At 32.0% G+C, this 12,582-nt stretch overlaps 1 protein-coding gene across 3 annotated transcripts in view; it reads left to right on the top strand.

Annotated features, from left to right (window-relative positions):
- The window catches only part of LOC114331957 (myosin heavy chain 95F), a 118,503-nt gene that overhangs the window by 93,596 nt on the left and 12,325 nt on the right, over positions 1-12,582 (top strand). For all 3 annotated transcript variants that reach the window (XM_050653294.1, XM_050653292.1, XM_050653293.1), the window contains exons 12-16: positions 2,419-2,643; positions 2,705-2,912; positions 5,963-6,204; positions 6,302-6,577; positions 6,694-6,869. In XM_050653294.1, coding sequence (XP_050509251.1) covers positions 2,419-2,643; positions 2,705-2,912; positions 5,963-6,204; positions 6,302-6,577; positions 6,694-6,869 — 1,127 coding nt within the window. The remainder of the gene's footprint in view (positions 1-2,418; positions 2,644-2,704; positions 2,913-5,962; positions 6,205-6,301; positions 6,578-6,693; positions 6,870-12,582) is intronic.

The raw sequence follows: 12,582 nt of genomic DNA, 5'->3' as shown, positions 1-12,582 counted from the left end.
ATTTATCCAACTGTTCATAATTTTCTAATACTTCTGCTTCCTCTTCTACTTGTTCTTTTTGTTCTTCTTCTTGTTCATCCTGGGTGCAAGTAAATTGCCCCAATAATGACACATCGCATGGCTCCTCGATAGAATCAAATGAATCCTCAATTGTTGGTGATTCAACATTGGAGAACGATCGGTTTTGACAATTAGTGCATGCTACCGAACAAAACAGTCCAACTTTTTTGCAACCACATTTAGCGCTACATCCCTTTTTACAATTGCAAAAAATTGTGTTCAGGAGTTTTTCCGGCGCAGGTGGGAGGAAAGTTTGAATTGGTTCTAATGAACTGTCGACTAATTTCCATCCCCAGTCTTTTGGATCTAGCTAATAACCAAGCCACACTTGAACTTGTTAATATACCCGAAAAACATGTTGATGAGAAAAGCCGCTGAGGTTGGAGAAAGACAAGATAACTGCACTTGTTTTTTATTTCGAGTATTTTTAAAGAAACATGCATATCGAAACTTATCTAAGCACGTAGTTTTTTTAGGCGCTCCATACATAGAGAGAAGAAAGCTAATTCTGTTGGAAATAACTTCTTGTGGAGTTGAATTAGTTTTTTTAAAAACTTCAGCACATTCAAGTAATATATTAGGTTTAACACGTATTTTCACTCCGGAGTAGTACTAGACTCAAGACTAATTTATACCTCGAGGGTGTCATCTACCTGAAGGATTTCGCCACCCAGGAAGATAACGGTGTTATTTACATAATAGTAAACAAACTAAATTTGCATAAAGTTTATTGTATATTAAAATGTTTATTAGTACAGTGGAACCCCGATAAGTCGGCCCCCGATAACCCGGAAGTCCGACTAACCCGGACCGATTTTCATCAGATAAACATTTTGATTTTCAGTACATATTTTGTATTTTGACAATGACACCCGTTCTGGGCGTCGAAATGTTAATAAAATTATTTTTTTAAATTTAATTGTGGCTTATTTCCCATCAAATAGTTAATTATCAGATAAACATTTCAACAATAAAAATGTATGTATGTAATATAATATTTGAGAGATAATGTGTATTTGTGTAATTTGAACTATACGATAGTAAAAATGATTCATGGCACAAGCCGGCAGAAACAACAGGCACCTGTCTGTAGTATTCCTTTATTTTTTATTTCAAACTGTGTTAGCATTGTTTAAGAAAGACTATTTAAAAAATTCTTTTTTAATCCATGGTCCTAGTTTTCACTGTTCTTAATACATAATAACAAAACATCGTGCCGATTGTGACTGTATGAATATGTACAGTATTGTATTGTTCGCTTCCGTTTGCTTAGGTTTGTTTTTGCGTGTTTCTAGTAATTTAGATGTGTAGGTACTGTGCATATTTATATATATTTCATGTTATTTCGATTCTAACGAAGTATAGCTGTAAGTATACCGTACTTTATTAATTTTTACCATATTCTCCGGCTAACCCGGATTTTCCATAACCCGGATCGGCCGCGGTCCCGATTAATCCGAGTTATCGAGGTTCCACTGTACTTAGCGATAAACATTTTGCCTAGAAAGTTGGCTTTCATTATTATGTTCAAACCCTTCTGAGAAAAGAATTGATAGGGTGACTAAAGTAGCGACGTACCGATAGAACGTGTTCATTCCGACAAAACCCATCGTTACAAATTGAATAAGACGCATAAGTAAGAAGAATTATTACAAGTTAATACTTTGTCATATCAATTTACTATTTTTGTTGGGAATAAACCGTAAAATTGAAATAATAATTCTTATTATTTTTGCGTTACATTCACTTTGTAAAGATTTTTTTGTTGGCACTGTAATATAATACAGCATATACATTGCATCCCTCGGTAGACCGCAAGCTGTATGGTAGAAACATTATAATATTTATAATATCTTATATTATTATGTGTAATATACGTTAAGTTGGCCGATAGAATATTATGTTTACTTGTATTTCAGCTTCAGTGATGTATATACGTGGTGTACTAATACATATTTATTATGACGATTAGAACTCTTTCAACTCTTTGAATCGTAGTATCTCAAAAACGGTGGCTCTTACGAAAAAAAGTATTCAGATATTTTTTATAGATAATTATCTAATCTACATTTTTTGTCAGAACTAATTTTATGATAAAACTTACCGTTTCGCTGAAAATCGCTAAAATTCATATTTGGTGACCTTTGACCCCGCGTAAATTTTTTAGCTCGGGTCGGATTTGTGAGGACTTTTTAGATTTCATTTATGATGGTATTTTGAACAATCCTGCCAATTTTCAGCTTGATGGTAATTATTATGACCTCACTCCTATTTTTGAGTCTCACTAGACCGGTCTATTAATTTTAAAAAGTGTTTTAAAAAAGGTATATGTTTTATAACAATTATTATACATTATAGGGAACTAACTTTATCCGGTGTATTAAACCAAACTCCAGAATGGTAGACCAGCAATTCGATGGAAACTTGAGCTTGATGCAGCTGAAGTGTTCTGGAATGACCAACGTCCTGGAACTCATGGAGTACGGTTATCCAAGCAGAACGTCTTTCAACGAGCTCCATTCGATGTACAAGCAATATCTTCCCAAAGAGTTATCCATGCTTTCTCCAAAACAGTTTTGCGAGGTAAATTTAAAAATGTTTTACATATAAGACTAATTTTACTAATTATTCTGCTCATTTTTAGTCGATGCTGCATGCCTTGAAGCTACATGATAAGGATTTCAAGTTTGGTGTAACAAAAGTGTTCTTCAGACCTGGAAAATTTGCCGAATTTGATAGCATCATGAAATCTGATACGGAGAATTTGAAAGCAATTGTGAATCAAGTCAAGAAATGGTTGGTTAGGGCAAGATGGATCAAGGCACAGTTTTGCGCTCTCACGGTTATTAAAAGTAAGTTATGATTTAAGTTCATCTTACGGTGCCTATCCGTTCCGGATATTCGGATTGGTCTGGTTATACAATATAGATGTATTGAACCACTTTCTCAGGTTTTGAAGCCAAGATATTCTTCTTCTGCCTGATTCTCTCTTTTCAAATACCTTGACCTGGAGAATGAGTTGCAACAAGCCATATCTCTGTTCATTCTCGCCCATTTCACGTAGAACCTCAACATTAGTCACACGATCCACGCATGAAATTCTTAAAATGCGTCTGTAACACCACATCTCGAATGCCTTGAGTTTTCTTAAAGAAGCTTCGGAAAGAGTCCAGGCCTCCACTCAATATAATATCGTAGAATGTAGAAGATATATAGCATCTGATAATAGATATTTTGGTACCAAGTGGAAAATCGTGACTTCTGAAAAGGATTTCGTCATTACAAACGCTGATATCGCTTTTCCTATTTTCTTCAAATGCCATATCCGCGACGGAGGTCGGCAATGATCATAGCTATTCAGACTTTAGAGACGGCTGCTCTGAAAAATTCATTTGATGTACACCTGGTTCCAAAAAAAAACTGATACGACTCTTGAAGCGTATTTTGTAGAAAATTGAGCAGTGTATTTTGAAGGATAAATACTAAATATTTACATACTGTCAATGTCACTGCCAAATCTTAAAATTTGTCAGATAGCTTATTCTGTTCCACGGTTATTAGACTTTATTATAAATCTTTATTATTAGGAATACTTTCTCCTCAGCTGAGGGTATCTTATCAACTGTATTGTTTTTAAACAATAGATGATAAAATAAAAATATTGACAGTTCAAAAATGTGAACATTATTGCATTGTGTGTGGCCTAAGTTTGGGCTGAAAACTGAAATGTATTATTACAAAATTTTGGAATATGTTTAATTATGTAGACCAATTTTAACAGTTGTTTTCAATACTCTACAAATAGTTTCTAATGTCTTTTGATGTCAAATAATTAGGGAAGCTGGAATTCAACAGTTTAGAATTTTACATTGAGTTAATGCAAAATTGTGACGCATGTCAAAATTCTCAATGTATTTTAATTGTAGGTATTCATTTTTTCGAATCCTGAGAAAACTAATAAATATTTATGAAAAATTTAAGCTCCGAATGAAAGACTATATTATTACCGAGGGCTGAAAGTCCCTGAAAACTTCTATAATATTTATTTTAATAAGTTACAGGGCTGAAAATAAAAGAGAAGTGTGATATTTAATTTCAAATATTTCATTCAATAGAAACTGATTGTTTATTCTAAGGGGCTTTCCGCCCTCGGTAATAATGTAATCTTTCATCCTGCGTTTAAATTTTTCTAAAATACTTATTAGTTTTTTCATGATTCGAAAAAAATCATATTACGATTCAAATGACAGTACTCTCGTAACGTAATCCACGTTTGTTGTGTATTTGTTGTATAATTTGTTGTATAATCCACGTTTACAATAATTATGTGATCTATTTGATGTAAAAACTATCATTTATAATATACTCTTTATAAAATACGGGAATTCAAAATAATATAAACATTTAGACCTTAATAATTAGTACAATTTATGAATTAACATAATATGTAATCAGTTGCTTATTGTTTGTTTATTTTATTATTTGTCTGTCATAATAAATATAATGTCAGATCAATCAAATACACTGCTCAACATGATCAAATCTTACTAAGAGTCGTATCAGTTTTTTTAGGAACCGGCTGTACAGCTGGTTCCTATAAAACTGATACGACTCTTAGTAACATTTGATAATTTTGAGCAGTGTATTTGATTGGTTTGACATTATATTATATTTATTATGACAGACAAATTATAAAGAAACAAACAACAAACAACTTCGGTGGACTCTTTATAAAACCAGCCAATAAATCAATCCTAAATAAACTGGATTCAATCTTTTTTGAAGGTGTTAGAATAGCTCTTGATTGTATGAAGTCAACTCCACATGCAGCGCTATTAGCAGAGACAAACTTACTAGTACCAGAACAAAGAAGGAAACTATTAACCATAGGGTTTTTGAAGAAAATTTTATGTATTTGAAACCACCCTCTAACCGAATTAATTTCAAGTACCAGAAGAATATTAATAAATAGACCAGCCTTTTGGAGAGATGACAATACACCCTATTTGATAGCTGGTTTAGCTGAATTCATGTCATATCTCAAGGACATTTACAAGTCAAACAACTTCCCATGATATGAAGTTCCTTATAATATACACTATGTAGTATAGTGAAGACAGTCCCTTTGAATCTAAAAAAATGATCCCATGATCAAAGAACAATTTTTTATAAACACAGAAAAATATAAAGCAACCCATACCTATATATTCACTGATGCATCGAATAAAGACCTTACAAACCACCTCTCCATAGCTGAGGTCATAGGAATCTATAAGGCAATTAAATTAGCACTTAGGAAAAACTTATTCAGAATAATCATTTTTGCTGATTCAATTGAAAAAATCACCAGTTGTGCAGTCAAAAATGTATGAGTTTTGGCCTATTGAAACAAAAAGACTTATAGTTCATGCAACTGAAAATGACTTTGACATCAGATTAGCATGGATACCAGGACATTTAAATATCCCGGGTAACGAAGAAGCTGACACCCTAGCTAATATAGGAAGAAATTTAAACATACCAATGGCCATGCCCCTCGATGTTCAAGACGTATATACTAACATTAAGTCTAAAGTGTATGATGAATTCAGAAATAACTGGAACAACCTAATCAGAAGTTCAGAGTACATATTAAATAACACAGCGGACAGAATGCATCCTAGTCTCACTCCTCTATCTAGGGAGATTGCCTCTGTCAACTGATCATCCTTTTTTAATGTTGGCAGTTTCGTTCTAATATAAATCATATATGATTCGCAAGTCTCTATCATCTAATCCCGCTTTTTTCAAGATGGTTATGAGAATATCATGTTTAAATCTATTTAAGTTAATCCATGTATACTCGCCCCCCACACTTGGCACCATTTTTGTACAATAATTTTCTTTTCTCTGTCTATTTTAGTGAAAAACTTAATCAAGTACAGAAACAAACAACTTATATTCATGCAGAAAGTCGTTAGAGGTTATCTTGTGAGGAAGAAGCATGGACCCAGAATAAATACACTCAGAAATATCAAAAAACTGAACTCAACCTTGGCACAAATAGAACAGAGTGCACAGCAGCTCAAAAAAGACAAAGACTCTGTGAGGAATGACATTAATAATTTAAAGACTCAGTTTGATGCAGCTATTGATAGAATTAAGGTAGGTTTTAGTTATGTATGTTATGAAACGCATATCAGAAGACTACTTATTATACTATTATTCAACTTTCTTTGTTATTGTCTCATTGGTCTTTTAGAAAGATGATAAAATCGATAAAGCAACCGCAGAAAACCTCTACAAATCCTTATCCGACAAGGTAAACCTACAAATGGCAGCGTTACAGAAGAAAATCCAAGAGCAGAAGATCGCTGATGAGCAGGAAAGGCTGAGGAAGTTACAGGAAGAGATGGAAAGACAGAGGAAGTTAAAGGAAGAAGAGGAAAGAAGACTGAGGGAGGAGGAAGAAAACAGGAGACTTAAAGCTGAAATGGAAGCTAGAAGGAAAATTGAGGAGGAAGAAAGAAGGAAGCAGGTACTTAACATTATTTCGCCGAAGACTATAAAATAACTAATTAGTATTTTTTAAAACTATAAACGAACTATTTTTAAAGTTCTTGTTAACAGTATATATGTTGCTTTTGTTAATAGGAAGAGGCTGATAGGTTATTAGCAAAAAAACTTCAGGAGCAGCATGCCAAGGATGAAGAAGAGCAAAGACGTCTCCAAGAACAGGAAGACCAAGAAAAGCAAGATAGGGAATTGGCCTTGCGACTAGCACAAGAAAGCAACGGATCAATTGAAGAAAGTCCACCTATGATTCGCAAGTACGTACTTCAGTATTCTTATAGTTTGTCGGTTTCACGATACTTACAGTGTGATGAGGTCCTTGCGAGATATTTATTTTATAGAGTGTGTTTCTTTGAGACACTAACGTAGGTTAACTGTAAAAAGGGGACACTTAGACGATCTCCTCAAAATTCCTTTACTTAATGCTTACTTAACTTACTTAATCCTCTTGGTTCCGTTTGGAACTTCTACGGTTCTCTTCCACATGTTTCTATCTTTTGCATCCATTTTTATTTCTGTCCATGTTTTTTGCGTTTTCTAATTCTTTCTCTATACAGTCAACTCCCGTGTATCTGTGGGGTTGGGTGGCACGGTTGTCGCGGATAACGAAAATCACGGATATGCCGTAAATGGAAGTCAAATACATAAATCCAAAAAAGAAAAAGAAAATCCAAAGTCACGCGTATTTGTTGGTTACTTTACACTTCAACAATAGACTATTATATTTCTGCTTATAATAATAAATTACTATAATATGTATTTATTGGGAATAGACTGCAATTTTCTTTAAAACGCATATATTTATATGTCGCAGATAAACGGGAGGTGACTGTACTTCTCTTCCAGGTTTCTGATGGTCTTCCACTTCTGTTTCCTGTCGGCTTATACTCAAGGACTTCCTTTGTTATGATTTTTCTCATCCCTTTTCCTCATTGGATATTATATTTGGCCAATATGTTCCTTCTATTCTCTTAAGGCATTTGTTAATAAATACCTGAACCTTATTCAAGTTACTTTTGGATGTTTTCCAGGTTTGACTTCCATGTAGTACCTAAGACACTTTTTACATTAGTGTTGAAGATCCTTATTTTCGTGTTCTTGGATAGTTCTCTATATTTCCATATATTGTTTAACGAGTGATACGCTATTCGAGCTTTATTCATCTGTTTTCTACATTATAAATGTCTTCTTCATTTATGTATATGTATTCCCATCTCTCTATATGTATTCATTTTCATTATTTTTGTTTTCCGGATATTGATGTTCATGCCTATTTTTTGTGCCTCTTTTACTATTCTTTTGGTTTTTTTTCTGCATGTCTTGCCTCTTTTCTGAGAACAAACAGATGCCATTTGCAAACTCCAAACAAGTTGATTGAACACATTCCACCGTATTCCTGTTTTGTTTTTGATTGCATTAGTCATGATCCAGTCTATTAAAATGATAGTGATCGTGAATAGTGTCGGTGATAGGACGCAACCCTGTTGAACTCCAGTGTGTATTTGCATGTTGCGTGTTAGTTTTTCATTATGTTGTATTTGTGCCGAGTAATTTCCATAAAATAGTTTTATAACATTTATGTATTTGTTTGGTATGCCATATTTTTCCAATATTAAACATATTTGTTCTCGGTTTACTCTACCAAATGCTTTTTCAAAATCAAGAAAAAATTTTGCATACTTAATGGGTTCTTACTTCTTAATCAATAACAAAGATACTGTGTGTTTTATCTATTTTGCCAACTTCGCATTTTGGATAATAACTTTTTATCTGCACTGTATATTTTATTTATATTTGACACGCGAATATTCTTTAAGGTGATACAGTAGCGATCAACAGGTAGCCAAAACGCTTTCCAAAATTGCGGCTGTAATTTTGAATATTTTTTTGACATATTTGGCACACGTATTCGTAATATAATAAAGAATGGCGGTACAGAGCCCAATTTGAAAAATATATTAATATGTGGAAATTACTCTGTAATTAAATACAATATTAAAAAAACGAGCCTGTACCGCCATTAAGAAGAGAAAAAAAATACACTTTCTTCAAATAAACTTTTTTATCCGATGCCTAGATTTTGTGTCATTTTGGAACTACTAAAATTTTTTGTTTCATTAGTAGTTCCAAAATGACATAAAATCTAGGCATCAGATAAAAAAGTTTATTTGAAAAAAGTGTATTTTTTTATTCTTCTTAATGGCGGTACAGGCTCGTTTTTTAATATTGTATTTAATTACAGAGTAATTTCCACATATTAAAATATTTTTTAAATTGGGCTCTGTACCGCCATTCTTTATTATATTACGAATACGTGTGCCAAATATCTCAAAAAAATATTCAAAATTACAGCCGCAATCTTGGAACGCGTTTTGGCTACCTGTTGATCGCTACTGTATCACCTTAAGGTGTCTAATCGATTTATAATTATACGAAATGCAGGTCCGGATTAATAAATATTGAAAAACTATTCCGACCTATTAAGTTTATAATTTTTGAGATCGCCAAGTGTCCTCTTTTTTCGTTTGTTACTTTCTCAAAGAAACACCCTGTATAATATTAGTCTTCTCAATTCTTGCCTTGAATATTTATGTTATAAATATAGTTAAGGCATAAAGGTTAGGTAGAGTAATGACTTTCGTACTGTGAACACCACATTCAGTGAGCTCCAGAATACTGTGACTTTTAAGTGGAATTGTTCGAAGTTTTATGTTTTGTCTCCAGTGCATATCAAGTACGGATAAACCATTAGTAACAATACAGAAATTACTTACAATTACTAAGGTTTTTTCTTGGTTAAATCCATTTTTTTTTCTATTCTATTATCTGTAATCGAATTTTCTATCCTGTGTTGCCAGTTCTCATAGGTTTTATGATGAGTACCAGATCTGTGCGCAGTAGTGTAACCGATGAAAGTGCTATGGAAGCCATTATAACAAAGGTATTGACAAATTCACTTAGCAAAATAGAAGATAAACTTGACAAATTAACTCAAAAATTTGAAGCATTAGATGCAACACTGAATAATGCAGTTACAAAACTAAATCGCCTAGAAGAAAAAGAAAAAAACAATGCAATGAAAATTATAATAATTAATCAGACATTGGATAATCTAAATCAGACAGCAAGAATGAATAGTTTGAGATTTGTTGGAGTAAAAGAAGAAGCGTCTGAGAATGTGATAAGCAAAGTTTTGACATTAATTAATGACCAAATGAAAATTAAATGTTCACTAGTGGAAGTAAATAGAATATTTAGGGTGGGCAAGATTGAAGATGAGCAGAAACCTAGGAGTATCATCGTTGAATTTGTAACCAACCTGAAGCGGAATGAAGTATATAAATCCAGAAACAAGCTTATAAATACGGGAATATTTCTGAATGAAGACCTTACTCAAGTTCGGTTTAAACTTCTCTTAGCTGCTAAGAAAAAATATGGTGTTAAAAGTGCGTGGTCAATGAACGGAAAGATTTATGTCAATACTGGCAACGGTGTCAGAACCATTCAGAACGAGAATGAGCTTCTTAATTAGGTACGAAAAACATTAGATACATTATATTGATATGAAATTTTTAAACTTATTCTTATCTTTTGTTTACATGTTTGACTATTTTAATGAGGATAAGTTTTCATTTGAAATTTTATTTGTTACGAATATAAGTTCAAATGAATCCAACTTAAAATAGTTTAATTTAATTAGCAGGTCTAGTTTTTATTCGGTACATCAATACATCAATGAGTTCTTGTTTTTTTTTGTTACATAGAGGTTACAGGTTTTAATGGATAAATGTAAGTTAACTGGTTTCAGTACGTAAATACATCAGACGTATTTTCCAAAAAATGTAATCTTGTTTAAAATGTACTATACTGATAAATTATTGAAGCTACTTCTACATATTTTAAATATATTTAGCCATTGCTTATATGTGTATAGGTCTGAAATTTTTGGGCTGGGCTTTTTTACATGTTTATATTTTCTTTTTGTATAACAATCTGTCAATATTAACGTTACAGTTTTATTACTTTACTGACTATTTTGCTGCAAGAAAAATCAAATATAAATTACTTTTCACAATATGTTCGCAAATCTGTCAAGAGGTACTCATGTGTGGTATGTGGTTTAGAGGTTTCAGATCTATGTTCTTCCGTATTAAGTAATTGGCAGTTGTATTATAGTATCTGCTCATAAAAATGAGTTATCCTTTTTCCAGCGATAATATGTATGATGGCGCTATATTTTCTACTTTAATAACATTGTATTAAAATACTATTTACAGTATCTGGGCTTACTGCAATAATAGCTATAAGACATAACAAACAACCTGAATGTTTATTACCAGAATTGTAGGGGTTTGAATACAAAAACACATGATTTTTATAGGGGTTCACAAACCTTGGAATTCGATATTATAATTGCAGTAGAGACATGGATTCAAGATGGGGTTAGGGATGGTGAAATTGTTGATACAAGTATGTATAATTTAATACGGGCAGATAGGGATTTAGAATTCACTGGAAAAACTAGAGGAGGGGGAGTTCTTGTGGCAGTAAGAAAGGAGTATAAAATTGCACAAATTTTCAAACATTGTACAAAATTTGAGGCAATAGCGATTCATATTAAATTAGCAGGTAATGAAAAACATACAATTTTTGCTTTATATGTACCCCCAAACAGCTCTGATAATATATATGAACAACTAGTAAATTTCCTTCAAGATAACATTGTTGATATTGAAAAGACGTATATATTTGGTGATTTTAATATACCAGAAATTAAAGGTTACGTGAGTGAGATCAATGTTTCTAATACTAAATTAAATATTTTGCAATCATTTTTAGATTTTAATTCATTTAAGCTTTTTAATAACATTACAAATTTTCAAGGTAAAACACTTGACTTGATAATATGCTCTGAAAATCATTCATCAAAATATGTAGTAACACAAGACTTAACGCCATTTGTAAAGGAAGATCATTATCACCCTACTCTTAATTTTAATATAGTCTACAATAAAAGTAATAAGCAAAAATTTGAAGTAAATTTGTCCAATGAATATAATTATAAAAAAGCAAATTTTGAACTTTTGGTTAATAATGTCCGAAATACAAATTGGGACGCAGTAAAAAATGAAACAAATGTAGACTTAGCTTTAGAAACTTTTTATGAAATATGGAATAAAATTATACAGAATTGTGTACCAAAATTTAAAACATTCAATAATTCCAAATTATTTCCTAGTTGGTATACACAAGAAATAAAAGATTTAATTAAAAATAAAAATAAATTCAGAAAATTACAGAACATCTCAAATTACTATTTAGAAAAATACAAGGAAAGCAGACGTGCATTAAAATACTTAATAAAAATAGAAGAGAATAAATATTTAAAAGAAGTGCAACAAAATGTGGAGGGTAATATAAATTATTTTTGGAACTATATTAAAAACAAAAAATCCAATTGTACTCATGCTGGAAATTTTGTTTACTTAGGTCAGAATGTTGATGGTGAAAATACAGCTGAAGTATTTGCTAAGATTTTTGCATCTACATACAACTCAGATAAAGCGACTTATAATTTAGATTTTGGTAATAGTTCTTACTTGCATAATTATTTTTTCGCAATTGAATCAATAGATTACAATGATTTTAAAGAAGCTGTAAAAAAATTAAAGCCAAAGAAAGCTGCGGGTACTGACGGTATTCCACCTTATATATTAAAAGGTTGTAGTGAGTGGTTGATTGAACCGATGGTACATATTTTTAATAGCATAGTTAATTCTAAAGTCTTTCCTACAATTTGGAAAACTGCAGTTACTACACCAATACATAAATCTGGAACATTACAAAACATTGAAAACTACAGACCTATAGCAATAATGTGTGCTCCCGCCAAACTTTTTGAACAAATTATACATAACAAGTTATATTCATATATAGAAAAGTACATAATGTCTCAACAGCACGGTTTTG

This window comes from Diabrotica virgifera, chromosome 6 (genome assembly GCF_917563875.1).
Source record: "Diabrotica virgifera virgifera chromosome 6, PGI_DIABVI_V3a".
Taxonomy (NCBI): domain Eukaryota; kingdom Metazoa; phylum Arthropoda; class Insecta; order Coleoptera; family Chrysomelidae; genus Diabrotica; species Diabrotica virgifera.
This window is presented reverse-complemented; position numbering and strand designations above follow the sequence as displayed.